The sequence below is a fragment of the Meles meles genome, chromosome 3, assembly GCF_922984935.1.
Source record: "Meles meles chromosome 3, mMelMel3.1 paternal haplotype, whole genome shotgun sequence".
Lineage (NCBI taxonomy): Eukaryota > Metazoa > Chordata > Mammalia > Carnivora > Mustelidae > Meles > Meles meles.
In genome coordinates, this window is record NC_060068.1 from 157,378,374 (window position 1) to 157,398,628 (window position 20,255).

The following is a 20,255-nucleotide window of genomic DNA, read 5'->3' on the forward strand; positions in this document are numbered from 1 at the left end:
CTTAGCAGCACACGGGGACAGATGGGGACGCTGGATGCAGAGGGAGAGAAGACCAACAGGAGGACTTTGGGGTTTCTAGAATGAGGCTGCTAAGCTTGTGGTGCTTCAGCTGAGAGGAAGCAGGAAGAAGAGCAGGTGAATATTGTGGGGGGAGGACTCTGGGGATGCTGAGTTTGGGGGGTCCTCTGGTGCCATCTAGAAGGTGCCCATCAAGAGATTTGAGTGCATGAGTTTGCCCTCTAAGAGAGGTTTGGGGTGAGATCTAGATTGGAGAGTCAGGGGCATACAGATGATCTCCCGCAATCTGACTGTGATTGAGAGTGAACTAAGCCGTGAGTGCAAGGAAGGCAGAAGAAGAGCCCACAGAGGGGCCTGAGAAGCGGTCAGAGAGCAGGAGGAGGATGCGGAGCTGGGGGTCTCAGAAGCGGAGGGTTTCTTTCTGCGTCTGTCTCCTCCCCGGGGTGGGAGTGTGACCTCGGGGAATAGAAAAAAGCCAGAGTCATCCATTGGCTAACTGATAAATCATTCCAGTTATTCAAGCAATAATTAGAGAAGTTTTCAACAGTTTGGAAGCCACTCGTCCTGGACTCATAGCTGCAAACCTGGAATGAAAGCCCAACTCTGCCAACCCCTGCTGTGCGGCTTGGCTAAGGTGGTGCCCCTCTCTGGCCTGGATTTCCTCACTGTCAAAGTGAGAATATTGGATGCATAAAACCTAAGGCCCTTCAGGGAAATGGGCTCTTAGTAATGACGGGAAAATTGGAGGCAGTGTTCCTGCTGCAACATCTGGAAAAGGACTCTGCTTTCCTCAGGATGAAGGAGAGGTGTCCTTGCGGACACTGAATTTGGCTCAGGTACTGGGGAGAGTGGAAGTTCGTAAACATTCCCTTTTCTTTAAACGAACATTCACGGATTGGTATCTAAGTCTTACAAAATGGTGAGTCCTGCCAAAATTGGAGCAAAAATTGAGCTTTTCTGATCTGATGGTATCCCATCTTGAGCTGTGTGCCCCACCAGGGTTTCTCCTTTGTGTGTCAAAGGAGAACGTTCTAAGATGGGATTCTTCTGCTTCTGTGTATTTATGGCTACTTAGGGAACTTAACTGACACTTTCATGTGGGTGTGTGAGTGTGTGGGGTGTACGGGTATGTGAGTGTGTGGGGTGTACGGGCGCGTGAGTGTGTGGGGTGTACGGGCGCGTGAGTGTGTGGGGTGTACGGGCGCGTGAGTGTGTGGGGTGTACGGGCGCGTGAGTGTGTGGGGTGTAAGGGCGTGTGAGTGTGTGGGGTGTACGGGTGTGTGAGTGTGTGGGGTGTACGGGTGTGTGAGTGTGTGGGGTGTATGGGTGTGTGAGTGTGTGGGCTCTTCCTACCCACTGTCACTCATTGGAAGTTTCCCTTTGATTCAAAACTATGGGATGTCATGTAAAATTAAGTAGTAAGTAACCCACATAGAATCATACTGAAAAGTGCTTTGTAAGATTTTCTATTGCAACCGTTAAGCCTTAATTCAGATCAGTTATTTTTAAGATGTTTAAAAAATATTTCTGTTTTGAAATAATTATAGATTTACATGCAATTAGAAGAAATAGTTCAGGGAATTCCCTTATGTCCCTCCCGCATCTTCTCCCGGTGCTAACATCTGGTTTAACTGGAGTATAATATTGTAACCGATAAGTTAATATTTGTACAAACCCTTACCTTATTCAGATTTCATTAGTTTTACCAGTGCTGATTGTGTGTGTGTGTGTGTGTGTGTGTGTGTGTGTGTGTACATTTCATTCTATGCAGTTTTAACACATGCAGATTTATGTGACTATTGCCACAATGTAGAATGCTTTCATCATCAAGTCCCCTCATGCTACCCTTTTGTACCTCCCTTCTGCCTACCAGCCTAACCCCTGGAAAGCCCTAGTCTGTTCTCTGTGTCTATAATTGTGTCATTTCAAGAATGTTATACAAATGGAATCATAGAGTATGTATAAACTCTTGAGATTGGATTGTTCCATTCAGCCTAATTCCCTCAAGGTACATCCAAATTGTATGTCTTCAAGCATTTTATTTTGTTTTTTGTTTTTTTTTTGTAAATATTTATTTATTTATTTATTTATTTATTTATTTTTTTTTTAGATTTTTTTTTTTATTTGTTTATTTACAGCATAACAGTGTTCATTGTTTTGGCATCACACCCAGTGCTCCATGCAGTACGTGCCCTCCTCATTACCCACCACCTGGTCCCTCAACCTCCCAACCCTCCCACTCCCCCGCCGCCCCTTCATAACCCTCTAGTTGTTTTTCAGAGTCCATAGTCTCTCATGGTTCATCTCCCCTTCCAGTTTCCCTCAACTCCCTCTCCTCTCCATCTCCCCATGTCCTCCATGTTATTTGTTATGCTCCACAAATAAGTGAGACCATATGATACTTGACTCTCTCTGCTTGACTTATTTCGCTCAGCATAATTTCTTCCAGTCCCGTCCATGTTGCTACAAAAGTTGGGTATTCGTCCTTTCTGATGGAGGCATAATACTCCATTGTGTATATGGACCACATCTTCCTTATCCATTCATCCGTTGAAGGGCATCTTGGTTCTTTCCACAGTTCGGCGACCGTAGCCATTGCTGCAATAAACATTGGGGTACAAATGGCCCTTCTTTTCACTACATCTGTATCTTTGGGGTAAATACCCAGCAGTGCAATTGCAGGGTCATAGGGAAGCTCTATTCTTAATTTCTTCAGGAATCTCCACACTGTTCTCCAAAGTGGCTGCACTAACTTGCATTCCCACCAACAGTGTAAGAGGGTTCCTCTTTCTCCACATCCTCTCCAACACACGTTGTTTCCTGTCTTGCTAATTTTGGCCATTCTAACTGGTGTCAGGTGGTATCTCAATGTGGTTTTAATTTGAATCTCCCTGATGGCTAGTGATGATGAACATTTTTTCATGTGTCTGATAGCCATTTGTATGTCTTCGTTGGAGAAGTGTCTGTTCATATCTTCTGCCCATTTTTTGATATGATTATCTGTTTTGTGTGTGTTGAGTTTGAGAAGTTCTTTATAGATCCTGGATATCAACCTTTTGTCTGTACTGTCATTTGCAAATATCTTCTCCCATTCCGTGGGTTGCCTCTTTGTTTTGTTGACTGTTTCCTTTGCTGTGCAGAAGCTTTTGATCTTGAGGAAGTCCCAAAAGTTCATTTTTGCTTTTGTTTCCTTGGCCTTTGGAGACATATCTTGAAAAAAGTTGCTGTGGCTGATATCGAAGAGGTTACTGCCTACGTTCTCCTCTAGGATTCTGATAGATTCCTGTCTCACGTTGAGGTCTTTTATCCATTTCGAGTTTATCTTTGTGTACGGTGTAAGAGAATGGTCGAGTTTCATTCTTCTACATATCGCTGTCCAGTTTTCCCAGCACCATTTATTGAAGAGACTGTCTTTTTTCCATTGAATATTTTTTCCTGTTTTGTCGAAGATTATTTGACCATAGAGTTGAGGGTCCATATCTGGGCTCTCCACTCTGTTCCACTGGTCTATGTGTCTGTTTTTATGCCAGTACCACGCTGTCTTGGTGATCACAGCTTTGTAGTAAAGCTTGAAATCGGGTAACGTGATGCCGCCAGTTTTGTTTTTGTTTTTCAATGACAGACAGAGATTTCAAGTAGGCAGAGAGGCAGGCAGAGAGAGAGGAGGAAGCAGGCTCCCTGCTGAGCAGAGAAACCGATTCGGGGCTCGATCCCAGGACCCTGGGATCATGACCTGAGCCGAAGGCAGAGGCTTTAACCCACTGAGCCACCCAGGCGCCCCTTATTTTGTTTTTAAAAAGATTTTATTTATTTATTTAAGAAAGAGGGAGAGAGTACGAGCAAAAGAGTTGGCAGAGGGAGAGGGAGAAGCAGACTCCCCACTGAACAGGCAGCCCGATGGTGGGGATCCATCCCAGGACCCCAAGATCATGATCCGAGCCAAAGGCAGATGCCTAACTGACTGAGCCACCCAGGTGCTCCCCTGTTCCATATTTTAAAGAAACTGTCAAGCTGCTGTCTACAGAGGCTGTACCCTTTTCTGTCCTCACCAGTAGTGTTCCTGGTGACCAGCTTTAGCACACCTGTCCTCCCCACTCTTCAGGTGCTGCCATTGTCTTTCATTGCCTTTGTTCTGATAGGTCTGTAGTGATGGGCCCTGGAGGTCTTAACTTGGAGTTCTCTGATGGCAAAGGATGTTGAAACTGTCTTCACGTGCTTATTTGTCCTCTGTCCGTCCTCCTCAGTGAGATGAAACCTCGTGTTTGCTTGTTTTTTCATAGTTTCAATTGTTGAGTTTTGGGAGATCTTTATGTATTCTGGGTCTGAGTCCTTTGTCTTACAAAGATTTCCCTCCACTCTGGAGTCATCTTTTCATTGTCTTTGAAGGTTTTTCTCAGGGGAACAGTTTTTACTTTTGAATGCGGTCCAGTCTTTCAGTTTCCCTTGTATGGTTTGTGTCCTTACTGTGAAGTCTGTGAACCCTTTGCCTAGTCCCGGGTCCCCAAGGTTTTCTCCTGTGATTTTTTCTTTCTTTTTTTTTTGCTAAAACTTCCAAGTTTTACATCTTACACTTAAGTCTGATCCGTTCTGAGTCAGTATTTGTGTAAGGTGTGGAGCTGGGATTGAGGCTCCTGTCTTTCAACAGTATTTGGTCATTTTCCTGATCCAGAGCTATGCCGGTTCTGCTAGACTTATGCCTAAGGATTTCTTTTTCTTTGGAATAATTTTAGATGGTATTATTTTTTAATTCACGAGTATTCTCTCAGAGACCTCCTCGCTCACACACTGAAAACAACAAAAGCCCACAACCAAACAAAAGAAGAAATACAGGATTGAAAACAGGCCTCAAAGCAACTGAATCACAGTTGACGCTTTGTTTAATGCTCGGGCCTCGGGTGTGAAGGGCCTGTACCTGAGGCGGGCTCCTCACGAGGCTGGCTACCCTCATGAGGCTGGCTACCCGCGGGAGGCGCGCTTCACCCGGAAGCCCTTGTTCTTGGAGTCTTTGATTCCGTGTCTGGCCCGATTCACCTTCAGCTAGCTTCTTACTTCTCTTGAGGTTTAATTCCTTCTTATTATAAAATGAAGCTAACAATGCTCTCTTGAGAAAAAATGCCCAGAAGATGCAATTAGATAAATGAAAGAAGATATGTGAAAGTATCTGACACATAGTAAATGATGGGGAAATATTGCTTGCCTTCCCCTTCCTTCCTCCATGCCTTTTTATTTACTTCTCTTTCCTTCCATTCTGGCTTTACGGCCCTTGCTGGTTCCTGATGGCGGGTGGGGGCCATGGGCTCTGGCAGGGCTGCTGCTCTAACTAGGGCTTGACAAGATGAGTGGGAGGCTGACCCCTGTGTCCAGCTAGTCCCCCACAACCCTGCCTCCTCCTTCACCATCTAGCGTTCTGCTGGACGATGAAATAGTGAGGATCAGTAAATAGTGAAGTCTGTTTCTTCTTTTAAATTCAGAATGCTGGGGCACCTGGGTGGCTCAGTGGGTTAAGCCTCTGCCTTTGGCTCAGGTCATGATCCCAGGGTCCTGGGATCGAGCCCCACATCGGGCTCTCTGCTCAGTGGGGAGCCAGCTTCCCCCCCCTCCCGCCTCCCTCTCCGCCTGCTTGTGGTCTCTCTCTGTCAAATAAATAAATTTAAAAAAAAAATTCAGAATGCTTGGCAGCTCATGAGTTTTCATGAGTGAAGGCGAGCCACCTTTCTGTGTTTTTGTGGTGGTTTGTTAGCATACCTGGGAACTTCAGGTACCTTTAACAGGCAACTGCAGCCTCTCAGGTCTTGTTTGGGGTGTGGGCCTTAGCAGAATACAGAACGGTACCGAAGCGGGTTCATGGTTTCATGTAGAGATTGTCCTGAACTCCTTGGGCCGAAGCCAGAGTGATAGACTCAGAGTAGGCCAATGGAGGTCATCATTCTCCAGGTAGAATCCATCTTGTATGAAGGACAGCTCCATACAGAGACCCCAGAGAAATGGGGCAAGCGAAAGGAATGTCTCCTTTAGAAATTCAAATGGAGCTGGAGTCCCCCTAGAGCTGATTATCCTTCCCCCTCCTTTTGACAAGTGTTCATCCAGTTAATTTGGAACAAGTCCTCTCCTCCCATCCCCAGTAATAACTTTGGCCAAGTGGGTAACTTGGGAACCCTGGGAGTTTCAGGCTGAGGGCATCCCCTCCTGCATCCTGGTCATTGTCAGACAGCCAGTGATCCTAACTGGTCAGAAGCCTGGAGAGATTATGTTACCCTCTGCCCTTCACCCATGGACGTGAGACCAAAATGGAAACCATGGGCAAGCAAATATTGAGTGCAACCCAACCTTGTAGTTCTCATGCAAGGAAGAAAGTTATTGTTGATTTTTTTTTTCATATTAGATATAAAAATGCCTTTTTGGAATTGTACTGGCTTAGGAAGCAGAGAGCTGCCAGAGATGGAACGTCACACAGCTCTTGGTCTTGGCCAATGTATTTTTAAGTTTTCTTCAAGGGCTACTTGTTCCAGTGTAACTTCTGTCCCGTACTTCTGTCCTTCAGGTTCTTTGAATAGAAGTCATAAGGGTGATGGTGTTGAGAGCAGGGAGGAAGTTGGCCTCTGCCAAACTGCCAAAAAGATGTCTGAGGTGCCCACCCAGAGCTTGGCCCACTTGGCTGCTTCTGAGGACTTGTGTGATGACCCCTGAGCATAGGAAACTCAGCTGTGCCCATTTCTTCCTCTTCTTTCTCCAGCAAGGATTGAAAATCGTCCACCATGCGGAGAAGACACTGTCCAGCTTCTGTAAGTGGCAGAAGAGCATCAATCCGAAGAGTGATCTCAACCCTGCCCATCATGATGTGGCTGTCCTCCTCACCAGGTACCCCGGGGACTACACGGAGGCTGGGGTCTGCAAAGCAGGGGGTCTGGGGGGGGGAGTTACCTGATTTTCAAACTTATGTGTGCCTCCTACTCTTGGCTGCTCTGTCATTTTTAAAGGCAGTCCTATGATCCATATGACTCCTAAGACCCATACCAGTGAGGGGCAGTTGGTAAACATGTGCAGGAAACTCTCCTTGTTAATAAACTACATCTGCTGGCAAAATGCAGGCCTTTTTCCTATCCCAAAGATGATTTCATCTTTAAAATTGGCTTTTTCATGCAGCTCCGTAAGCAATCAGGAAGATTGTTTGCAGATCTTCATTAAAGACTCCTGGAAGTCTTCAGCATGGGGTTTCCGATCCTTTGTTTTATTTTTAAAAACTTTCCCTCTAGTTTAGAAATATGCAGCTATCTCTACAGAAACCAGTCCTCCTGGTAACCCACCCCTGACTGATGCTGAAAACAGAATATAAGCAGCAGGTCCCCCTCGCCTAGAATAGGCAGAACTGTTTGCCTTCACTCATCTCCTTTTGCCCCCATGAAGATAGTATTTTGTTCTGATTATACATAGACACTCTGTGCGAAGAAGAACCATCAGCCTTCTAGCATTCCTAGCTGTGAAAGGTTAATAAGCTTTTCTGATCGGGCGCCTGGGTGGCTCAGTGGGTTGAGCCGCTGCCTTCAGCTCAGGTCATGATCTCAGGGTCCTGGGATCGAGTCCCGCATCGGGCTCTCTGCTCGGCAGGGAGCCTGCTTCCCTCTCTCTCTCTCTCTGCCTGCCTCTCTGCCTACTTGTGATCTCTCTCTCTCTCTCTCTCGCGTGCGCGCGCGCGCTGTCAAATAAATAAATAAAAATAAAATCTTTAAAAAAAAATAAGCTTTTCTGATCAACCTAGGCTATTGGATGCTATGTGTGCTCATTGATTCAATAAATATTTGTTGAATACCTGCTGTGTAGTAGACACTATTTTAATCTAGACCTACGGAGGTCTTCCATTCATGGGGGAGGTAAGTTCTCATAGGGGGCCCCCCTATGCAGATTGAGAGACACCAAGAAATCCAGGCATGTGTCATGAAGGAGGGTGCTTGGCCTGGCCTTTCAGCCACCAAGAACCTCATGCACGGGAAGACCCTTGTATATGTTCTCCCTGGGGCGGACAGGCTGCCCCTGAACACTTGGGCCTGTCATCTCTCCCAGTGCATGGGACACCTGCAGAGGTTGATAAGCAGCCTTCACTCCAACCATCAGAAGCGCTTTTTGAATGAAAGTATCAAAGCATTGGTTGAATGCAAACAATTTCCAGAGGAAGTCTGTGACATAAACCTATTACATTAGGTTCATATTGGGACCTGTGACATCAGTCAGTCCCCTGGGAGGTAAGTTAATGTGAGTCGGGAAGGAAGCACAGGGGCCCCGGGGAGCCAGCAAGCAGGCAGAAAACACTGAGGACCTGGATGAGAAGCCATGGAAAGACTTCAGTCCAAGCTGGACCTCTCTGTAGAGAAGAATCCTGGATCTTGGACCACCATTGGAAGCTGGCTCAGCTCCACCTCTTTTCTTGCCCTCAAAGCAGAAATGATTTCTTTTCTCCTTTTTGCATAAACAGGTGAGTTGAGGTTGATTGGCATTTGTGGAGTGTTTGATGTAGCACTGTTCTAGATCTCTTAGAATAATCAGCATTCCATTTAATCTCCACAGCATCCCTGGTCATTGACTCCTATTAGCCATTCCCATTTACAGAGGGGGAAACTGAGGTTTGGTTATGTCACTTTCCCCAAATCTCATTGCTGTTTAACAGGTACAGCTGGGACATGAATCCAGGCAGTTGTACCCTAATAGTTAAACTATTACCCATAAGGATATGAAGGATCTGCTCTCTTTATTATGACCATTTTTCTCTTACTATGATCATGTTTCTTCTTTGGAACAAAGGCCTGGTTTCAATGTATGTTGAACTTCACCAGCTCCTAAACAGTGGAGAGTGTTTCAGATTCAAAAACAGGATTCCTCACTCTTGGCATCACTGACATTTTGGGTTGGCTGATTCTTTGTTGTGAAGGGCTATCCCGCACATGGAAGTGTATTTGACATCCTCTCTGGCCCCTGTCCATGAGATGCCAGTAGCACCCGCTTCTGAGTGTGGCAACCAAAACTGTCTCCAAACACTGTGTAATGTCCTCTAGGAGTGGGTGGGGAGCCAAAGTACCCCCTTCTGGGAACCTCTGTTCTGAAGAAACAGGCAGCACCAGGGAGGGAGGTGCGAGACTTGCCTCCAGAGAATCGGGCTGAGATCCACTTCAACGGGGTTCTCTATAGAGTTGCATTGAGGAGAAGGTACATTTGCTTGAACATACTTTGGCTTGAACATACCTCATGAAGTGGGACTAGTATACCAAAAGATGCATGCCAAGCCATCTTTTCTCTTATACTACTTCCAGTATGTGGGGAGGTGGAGCTTATGTGCTTTGGGGAACATAAGCTCCTGGCCTAGAAGACTCCTATTCCTACATTTCTTTTATTACCCCCTCGTTTCCTCTTTAGTGCTAGATACTTAGTAGGCATGCAGTGAACAATTATTTAATGGACCTAACTCCTGTTTTACCACAATGAGAAAGCCAGGGAGTTCTCAAGAGACTCCAATCATCTTTTCCCAGCAACTCCACGCAGGCCTAGACTTTTTGAAAAGAGTGAAATAGTGACTATACATCTTGCTGTACGGGCGGAACATGCTTTCTTGATCCTCCCACAGACCCAGCAATTAGTTAGAATGATTGGGCTCTGTGATTCAATCTAGCTCTCCAACACAAAACCACCCAACAACTATTGCTACAAGAGTGGAGATCAGATCTGCTGGCATGCCCTGAGATGGGAGCTGTCTCTGTCCTATCCCATTGTCCCAGCTGTTGTCTCCTGGGGAACTGAGGACTCACAGGAGTTTTCAGAGTCTCCATCTTTTCCATGACCCATTGGAAACAAAAAAAACCCCAGACCATTTGTTGCCAGAAATGGTACCCACACTAGCCCAGTGAGTTGAAGATCTGTAACTAACTGAAGTTCAGAGCCTTGTTAGCATTTGTGCTAATTATTCTCGGCAAAGAGCTCTTCTTGAATTGAAGAAAACCAAAAGACTAGTTAACTCTTGTCAGTGACTGAAATAATGCGCACAAACATATGGGAGCACATTTTTACATTTAAAGACTATAACCAGTATTTTTTTGCGATCAGGGGAATTTTTGTTTGGGCATTTCTTCCCATATGCCATGTTGTTAGGATAGTGGGGCAGCAGAGACAACTGATTTGAGCTCCAGATGGATTGATGAGACCAATTGCCTTTTTTTGTGAATAAGCAGAAGTTTTCAGGGGAATTTTGAGCACAGATTTCAGAAAGACCACAAGGGGTTTCATATTTGAAAATCTTTAGCCACTGTTGATTGTCCTTCCATTATAGACAAGCTCAAATAATCTTAAAATTTCCATCAAATCCTTCACTTTTGGTCCAAACAATGTAATTTTGCCTCTTGGGATTAAGGGCAGAAGCAACTCAAAATAAAACATTCGTCATATTTTCCTACATTTTTTAGGTGTTAATGAGATTTAGTAATTAAGAAGTGAAATCAGAGTAATCTTGTGAATGCAGAATTGCCCCGCTATATTCGTATGGACTTTGTGTGTGTGTGTGTGTGTGTGTTTATTTTCAATTTATTTATTTGTTTTCAGCGTAACAGTACTCATTGTTTTTGCACCACACCCAGTGCTCCATGCAATATGTGCCCTCTCTATTACCCTCCATCTGGTTCCCCAACCTCCCACCCCCCACCCCTTCAAAACCCTCAGGTTGTTTTTCAGAGTGCATAATCTCTCATGGTTCATCTCCCCTTCCAATTTCCCACAACTCCCTTCTCCTCTCCATCTCCCCGTGTCCTCCATGTTCTTTGTTATGCTCCACAAATAAGTGAAACCATATGATACTTGACTCTCTCTGCTTGACTTATTTCGCTCAGCATAATCTCTTCCAGTCCCGTCCATGTTGCTACAAAAGTTGGGTATTCATCCTTTCTGATGGAGGCATAATACTCCATCGTGTATATGGACCACATCTTCCTTATCCATTCATCCGTTGAAGGGCATCTTGGTTCTTTCCACAGTTTGGCGACCGTGGCCATTGCTGCTATAAACATTGGGGTACAGATGGCTCTTCTTTTCACTACATCTGTATCTTTGGGGTAAACACCCAGCAGTGCAATTGCAGGGTCATAGGGAAGCTCTATTTTTAATTTCTTGAGGAATCTCCACACTGTTCTCCAGAGTGGCTGCACTAACTTGCATTCCCACCAACAGTGTGAGAGGGTTCCCCTTTCTCCACAACCTCTCCAACACACGTTGTTTCCTGACTTGCTAATTTTGGCCATTCTGACTGGTGTAAGGTGATATCTCAATGAGGTTTTAATTTGAATCTCCCTGATGGCTAGTGATGATGAGCATTTTTTTCATGTGTCTGATAGCCATTTGTATGTCCTCATTGGAGAAGTGTCTGTTCATATCTTCTGCCCATTTTTTGATATGATTATCTGTTTTGTGTGTGTTGAGTTTGAGGAGTTCTTTGTAGATCCTGGATATCAACCTTTTGTCTGTACTGTCATTTGCAAATATCTTCTCCCATTCCGTGGGTTGACTTTTTGTTTTGTTGACTGTTTCCTTTGCTGTGCAGAAGCTTTTGATCTTGATGAAGTCCCAAAAGTTCATTTTCGCTTTTGTTTCCTTTGCCTTTGGAGACATATCTTGAAAGAAGTTCGTATGGACTTTTAAAAACAATTTTAATCATGCTTCCCAGACCACACTGAATGTGAGTTAATACCCAGATTTTTTCCAGAAGGGTTTTTCAGATGCATAAGCTTTGGGAGCTTATGCATCTCTGTTCTCTGCTTTCAGAAAAGACATCTGTGCTGGTGTCAATCGCCCCTGTGAGACCTTGGGTCTGTCCCACCTGTCCGGAATGTGCCAGCCTCACAGGAGTTGTAACATCAATGAAGACTCTGGACTCCCTCTGGCTTTCACAATTGCCCATGAACTTGGACACAGGTAAAGGGCCAAGGAAACAGAGATCTCCTTGCCATGTTCATGCACCATGTCGGTAGAGAGAAGGGAAAGCCCCTTAAATGGGTCATCAGGAGTCGGGTTGTGCTGTGTCTTGAGACTCACTCTCCCAAACTTTTGCTTCCTCACCTGTAAAGTGGAGATCATCATGTGCTTCAAAGATTTCTGTGTCTTTTATTCCCTGACCACTTGTGCCTGTCTACATCACAGAACCAAAGAGGCTACTACAGTTCTCTGAATTAGAATGGGTGGAGCACAGACAAGGACAAAAGCTTTAACTCACTTGTTTAATTCAGAAACAACAATCCCTGTTTAGTTCTTGGGAAATAGTAATAATATTAATATCACTAAAAAGTCACAAACTTAACATTTTTCACCTTTACTTTATGTCATACAGTTTGTGTTATGTTATTGAATCCTCTCAAGAACCTTATGAAACAGCTACTGTTGTTAACCCCATTTTACTCATATGCATTAAAGGAACACATTGAATAAAACAGAGATTTAAAACTGCCATAAAGTGGAAAAGACCATCAAGCAAACTTCGATGAACAGGATGTACATTTGTCTCAATAATGTGTGAATTTGATTAGATGAATTCACAGAACACAGATTGCAGAATGTTTTGAGTGGAGAGAATGAGAATTTTGGATATTCCAGGCCTGGCCTCTGATCTGGGCTTTCTCATCATTTTTCTCATGTAATACGAGAAGTTTTCAAAATACTTTCACCTGCAGGACAAAACTAGAGTATCGCCTTGGGAGTTGGGAAAAGTGAGTGTTTACTATGGCTTTCCATCAGCCAATATTACCACCTTAGATAATTCCCATCACCTTTCCTCACCTGCTCCCTCATCTGTGAAGTGAGTAGGTTGAACAAGGCAATTTCTTAGGTATTGTCATTTTTTAGGTTATTACCAAAAAGCCCTGGGAGATAAATGTGATATTTTTAGCATCCTTAGTCATCAGAAATTTAAAGACAGAGAGGTTAAGTGACTTGCTTATACAGGTAATTAATGATTGGAGACAGAAGGCTAGATGTTGAAAAGACTAGGCTGTAGTTGTTGGCATGCTGATAATAAAACTTGGCAAAATGAAAGCTATTCTCATGTGCAAACATATAGACATACTCCGTCCTGATACGTGAAGGGATATATTCCCTGCAGCCTCCAGTCAAGTCTTTGGTGTCAGTAGCATCTGCTGGCTAAGTAATGCTAATGAATATAACGAGGTCAAACTGAGAAATGACTGCTCAAGGTCTTCCCAGAATGGTATACTCAAGGTAAAGAAAAATTGAGAAGACTTGCTTGATAAAATGTGCTCTAGAATGCTCATTACTTCTGTTCAAAGAATGGATTTCTTATATGTTCAGCTTAATCTGGCTGTATAAAAGCCTTCAGAAATAAGCTAAGCAGGTTCTACAAAATCAGATTTGCTCCAGTTTTTGACACAGTCATTGGCATGATTATCTGGACATGGACCTATGACTTTTATGAGGAAGACTACAAAGCCAAGGCCATAAAGCCAACGGCAAGTATGATCCTTTCAGATTTTAGAAATTCTCCAATAAGTGTGAAAACCTCTTAGTAACATTACTGGAGCACTATTTCCCTGAATTCTTGGAAAGAGAGTTGTAGATGTTTACTCTGTTCATGAATTGGAAAACTCAACCTGGTAAAGATGGAATTCTCCTGAAATAAATATATAGGTTTAATGATATGTCTACCAAAACTGCAGCAAGATTTTTTTCAAATACAGATAATTATTCTAAAATGTATGTGGAAAGGCAAAGAAACTATAATAAGTTTTCAAAACAGTTTGAAAAAGAAAAACAAAATGGGAGGAATCAGTCTACAAGATATCAAAAATTATTCTACAACTTTAGTAACCAAGATTTGTGGTTTGGTGGAGGAAGAGACACAGACATCAATGGAATCAACCAGAGAAGGCAAAAATAGTGCAAAACAAATATAACTGATTTCTTGACAAAGGTATAAAAGCAGTTCAATGGAGGAAAGGTAGCCTGTTCAAGAAAGGGTCCTGAAGCAATTGGACATCCATAGGCAAAATTTTAAAAAATATAAAAAGAACCTCTACTTAAGTATCACACCATCTGCAAAAATTATCTTGAAGTAGAACACAAACTTAAATGTAAAAGGTACAACTAAAAAACTTTCAGGACATAAAGAGGAGAAAATTTTCAGTATCCAGGGCTAGGCAAAGAGTTTCTAAACTTGACGTCAAACATGCATTCCATAAATGGAAACATTAAAAATTGGACTCTTCAAAATTAAAAATTTTTTGACTCTTTTAAGAGAATGAAAAGACAACCCAAGCCTAAGAGAAAATACTTGGGAACCCTATGTAGTGGCTTGAACTGTGTTCTTCACTAATCCAGGGCTACTTGGAACTTCAAAATATAACCTGTTTTAGAAATAGGGTCTTTGCAGATGTTATTGATTAATAATTTGAGATGTAATCAGCCTAGATTCAGGCTGGGCCCTAAACCCAGTAACTGGAAAGGGGGACTTGGACAGAAAGAGATCAAAGAGATGACCATGCACAGACAGAGGCAGAAGTTTGAGTCTTGCTCCCAGAAGTCAAGCAAGACTGCACTGAGCAGGAGCTGGAAGGGGCAAGCACAGATTCTCCCATGGAGCCTTTGAAGTGTTCATAGTACTGCTGACCTCTTGATTTCAGACTTCTATCCTCCATGACTGTGAGAGAAGAAGTTCCTGTTATTTTAAGCCCCCGAGCTTACAGTAATTTTTATGGCAGTCCTAGGAAAAAAATACACCATATATCAGTAGGACTAGCATCTAAAATACATAAGCAGCTATCAAAACTCACTAGTAATAAGACAAATATTAATTAGAAAATGGGCAAAAGACCATTTTACCAAATTTCACCAAAAAGGATATATGGCAAATAAGCACTAGAAAGTATATTCAACATCATTAGCTATCAGGGAAATGCAAATTAAGACCACGATGAGATATCACTACACACCAATCAGAATGACTAAAAATAGAGCGGTAACACCAAATGCTGGCAAAGGTCGCAGAGGAACTGGATCGTTCATGCATGGTTAGAAAGTAAGATGGTTTGGGCACTATGGAGAACAGGTTGTCAGTGTTTTAAACAGTAGACTACCATATGATCCAGTATTCTTGAGCATTTATCCTGGAGAAATGAAGACCTACAGTCGCACAAAAAACTGTACATGAATGTTTATAGAAGCTTAATCTTAATAGCCCAAAACTGGAAACCATCCAATGGTGGTGTTGACCCAACAGAGTGAATGGTTACTAAACTGGAAAAGATGCCCTAAAAGAAAGGAACCAGTGATACATGTAGTGACCTGATGAATCTTCAAAGAGTTACACTCCATGAAAGAAAGCCAATCCCCACAGTCACATACTGTGTAATGTATGACTGACATGTCAAAATTATGGCAATAGAGAAGGTTTTAGTGGCTGCTAGGGCTTTAGGACAGAACCGGGGTGGGAAGGAAGAGAGTGTGGCTGTAAGTGCAACAGTAGAGATCCTTGTGGTGACCAGTGTTCTGTGTCTTGACGGTATCAACATCAATACCTCGTTGTGTTACTGGATTATGGTTTTACAGTGTTTTATCATTGGGGAGAAAGTGCGGGATGGGTACAGAGGACCTCTTCATTTCTGTTTCTTAAAACTGCAGCTAAACTTACAATTATCTCAAAATGAAAAGTTTAATTACAAAAAAAGACATTGGGCCATGTATAGATGACCTAAATAAAACAATGTCATTTATTTTTTAATTAAAATTTTTTTATTTGAGTATAGTTGACACACAATGTTACATTTTCCAGGTATACTGTGTATATAGTGATTCAGGTATATAGTGATCCAGGTATGTAGTGATTCAGCTTCTCTATACGTTTTGCTCTGCTCTACACAAATGTAGTGTATCTGTCACCACACAACCCTACTACACTATCATTGGCTGTATTCCCTATGTTGTACTGTTTATTCCCACAACTTACTCGTTCCGTAACTGGAAGCCTGTATCTGCCACTCTCCTTTGCCCATTTTGCCCATCCCCCAACCCCTTCTCTTCTGGCAACCACCAGTTTGTTCTCTGTTTTTACACGTCTGATTCTGCTTTTTGTTTGTTTATTCATTTGCTTTTTTAGATCCCACATATAAGTGAAATACACAGTATGTGTCTGACTTATTTCATTTAGCATAATGTTCTCTAGGTCCATCCATGTTGTTGCAGATGTTAAGATCTCATTCTTTTTTATACCTGAGTAACAGTCCCTCATATGTATACACACACCATGTCTTCTTCATCCATTCGTCTATAGATGGACACTTAGGTTGCTTCCATATCTTGGCTATGGTAAATAATGTTCCAGCAAACATGGGGGACATATATCTTTTTGAATTAGTGTTTTCATTTCCTTTGGGTAAATACCCAGTAGTGGAATTACTGGATCATGTGGTATTTCTGTTTTTAAAGAACCACCATACTGTTTTCCACAGTGGCTGTACTGATTTACATTCCACCAACGTTGCACGAGGCTTCCTTTTTCCCTACATTCTCACCAACACTTGTTATTTCTTGTTTGTTTGGTTGGTTGGATTTTAGCCATTCTGACCAGACTGAGGTGATCTCTCACAGTGCTTTTGATTTGCATTAAAACGCTGTCTTTTAACTGGCAAAAAAATGTTTAGGGTCACTGGTAAAGTATAGAACACATAAGCTTGAGTTTGAATGATGGAAAAAGAATGCTTTAGTAAAACACAAAACCAAACCAGAGAAGACTGTAAGAGCTTCCTAAAAAGCTTTTGCTTCTGGTCAATGATACTTCTGAGGTATTTAGTTCTTTCTTTAGCTATATAGTTCTAATTACCTGTGGACCAAACTGAGAAACTGGAAAGTTCAATGAAATGGCCTGTGGCAGCTCAAAAAGAAAAATGAAAACTGTGATAAACCAGTATCCCCAAAGACACTCATTATAGTTTAATGACATAGATACCCCATTGTTTCTTGGAAACATGCTTTGTTTCATTACCGATTATGTGTGATGCAAAATAGAAAGTAAAATTAACTAACTTGTGCTGTGGCCTTATGTGAATAATTTCCCTTTTGAGAGAAAACTTTTTGAAAATCTGTATATGAGGACCCCGGATTATATCAGTCACTTATACCTGAGGTCTCTTACTATCTTCCTTAGGCTCTATAGGTATGTTACCAAAAATGAAGGTAGCATTCCAGAAGGAAATTTAAAAAGTTATCTGAGACCTACCATCCTTTTAAGTAATAAAAAAAAAAATCACGATATGAATGAACACTTAAAAGCCAGTATTCACCCAGTATTTCTCTCCTGCTTCTGGATTTTATTAGAGACCTTTGCGTGTTACATACAGGAAATTGGTATTTCCCCAATCAGCTTGGAAAGCACATAATCATGCTTATCATGGTTTTTGTCCTCTGCACCATAAAATGAATCACAAGACACAGGAATAAAAGTTAAAACATAAGGAATACAGTCAAGGATGTTATAATAACAATGTACCTGGACAGATAGTAGCTAAACTTACAATGAACTGAACCTAATGTATAAACTTGTCAATCACTAAGTTGTACACCTGAAACCAGTATAACATTGTGTCCCTTATACTCAGATTAAAAAAATGAATAATAAAAGGCAAGGAACAGCCCATCAAATGATACCCTGAAACGCAGCCAATGAACTTAGTATTTCACATCTGTAATTCAGCAAATTCGTCTAACAGGAATTGAAAGCCAAACACAGGGTGAAGCAGGTGAATCCAACAACCCAGCAAGTTGTCAGAGACTCTGGAGGACTCCATACTCCCAGCTGCTCTTCAGCGTCCATCCCATCTGCTGGAAAAGAGCTTCCTAGAAACATCCTATGACCCCATGTGCTTTCCTTGGCCTTGATTTATCACTGGCCCGCTGTGCTCATGTGACAGGGGTGCCCCACACATCCAGACATAGTAGACACAGTCCAGAGGAACACTTGTTAGTGGCACTGCTTTTCTCTCATAACATGGGGGTACAGAGAGGTGACAAAGCTGGAGGGAGAAATCCTTTAGTGAATTAAAAACTTGAGGTAGTACAGGGGCCCCTGGATAGCTCAGTTGGTTAAGCTTCTGACTCTTGGATTTTGGCTCAGGTCTTGATCTCAGGGTGGTGAGATTGGGCTCTGTGCTCAGTGGGGAGTCTGCTTGAGATTCTTCCTCTCCCTCTCTCTCTCTGCCTCCCCTCTGCATGTGTGTATGCTTTCACTCAAATAAATTAATCCTAAAAAAAGGAAATAAAACCTTTCGGTAGAACAAAAAGAGCTTTAAGGGAACTGAAACGTTTTGAATGTAGGTTTGAATCCAACCCGTGTATAGGGTACAGCTGTGTGGTTCTGGAATTAGACTATCCGATGCTAGAAAAACCACTATACGTGCATATTTTCAAACCATGCTTACAGTTTGGTGTTTTACTCATTATTGGGCAGGTGAGCTTGTGGCCTACTTCATGAGCGGGGTAAGAATGGATTTGAGGGAGCGTAGGGAAGGCCCGCTTGCAATGAAAGCTTTCACTGAATCACATTTGTGGCTGAGTGAGAAGAGTTCTGGAGAGTCATTCCCTGATTCCTCTGTGAATTTTGTATTTATGTGGAATGTGATCAGAGTCCATAAGGAAGTCGGTAACATCATAACACATTAAGCAAAATACAAGAAACCTCTAAATCCCCCCAAGACCGTTCTCTGTAAGAGTTGCTAACGTGGATCGGGAGATTGTATTAAAGTCGCACGTGAGCTTGCCTGACAGGGGGGTTGAATTTCACTAGCGGAGTCAGAGGTCACCCTTCCCTTCTGTTCAGATTTGGAAATTTGAGCCAACCTTGCTGGGTTGCAAGTGCACCAGTGAAGAGAGTTCGTGGGGAGGCCTCTGCAGGTGTCTTGGGGGCAATCCTGAGGACTCAGCTTATAAACAGACTCTGAGTCCACTTCCTTCCCTGGCGCCCCTTCGCGTGGCCGAGGAGCTCTGTCGGGACGTTCAGGGTTGCTGTACCTGCTCAGCCGTGGCAGGGGGAGGCCTGGGAGCAGAGGAGCAGGACGTGGGTAAGGACACTGAAGGAGCAGCACACGCTGCGAAAGACTTTGTTTTACCTCTCACGAGCTGTGCAATGTTTGAGAAGAAGTTAGACAAGGATCAAGGCAGCAGTAAAGGACTTCCATGAGTCCCGAGCCCTGATTCCATGCCAGGCCCTTGCTAAGTAGTTTTCAGACTCTTCCATTCAGATCTGACCCCAACGCTGTGATGACCTCTGCGTTTTCCAGGGGAGGAACTCCCAGATCATGAAGTGGAAAGCTGGCACCTTCCAGATGACCTGCTCCGACCCCACCTGGGAGGCCTCTCTAACGTCTCCCATCCTGAAGGACTCCCGTGACAATACTCAAGAAAATCAGTCACTCAAAGCTTGTGGCCTCAGACAAAGTCTCTCCTAGGCTCTCCTTTTCGTGCCCTTCTGTACAGGAAAATGAAAAGGGGAGAAGGAAGGTTTGGGTGTTTTGTGCTTCAGCTGCTAAAGCAAGAGGAAGACCACTTGAGGCAGGATTTGCCCTCCTGACTCCAGACTCCTGGAAAGCCGAACTGGGAGCTCTTAGCCAAACATGGGTTTTTGAATTAGCCACGTGGTTCCCATGTGGTTGCAGAGGCTGAAAGCATCTCCCATGCCTTTTAGTTCAAAGTCAGCTGTCCCTGTCCAGGTAGAGTCCCACTTTGTAAACAGGTGCATTCGGTACAAGATGACTCTTGGTGGAGGGACCGGGGTTGTCGCCCTGTTTCATATTCACCTCCTTAATACTCCTGCACCTTGTGCCTTCTTGCAGCTTCGGCATCCAGCATGACGGGAAAGAGAATGACTGCGAGCCTGTGGGCAGGCACCCGTACCTCATGTCCCGCCAGCTCCAGTACAATCCCAGCCCACTGACCTGGTCCAGGTGCAGCAAGGAGTACATCACCCGCTTCCTGGAGTAAGTGGTGGCATGTTTCAGGGCAGCCTGACCTAGTGCTCTTTAAACCGGAAGTCCCTTGGAGTTTCACCCGAGGCCTGGAACAGTCTCTGTTCCTCTCTCAGATCATTGCATCAGGGTGGCATCAGAAAGGGGGCATTTTGCTTCTGCTTTCTGCCCCTGAGTTATAAGTGCGTCCTGTCTTCCAGGCACAGCCCAGTGAATGTCCCATCCCCCTGCATGCCCTGCTTGTGGTAGGGG

At 43.4% G+C, this 20,255-nt stretch overlaps 1 protein-coding gene across 1 annotated transcript in view; it reads left to right on the forward strand.

Moving 5' to 3' along the window:
* The window catches only part of ADAMTS12 (ADAM metallopeptidase with thrombospondin type 1 motif 12), a 302,673-nt gene that overhangs the window by 173,305 nt on the left and 109,113 nt on the right, over positions 1-20,255 (forward strand). The window contains exons 6-8 of the mRNA XM_046000900.1: positions 6,752-6,876; positions 11,809-11,958; positions 19,872-20,015. Of these exons, the coding sequence (XP_045856856.1) occupies positions 6,752-6,876; positions 11,809-11,958; positions 19,872-20,015 (419 nt within the window). The remainder of the gene's footprint in view (positions 1-6,751; positions 6,877-11,808; positions 11,959-19,871; positions 20,016-20,255) is intronic.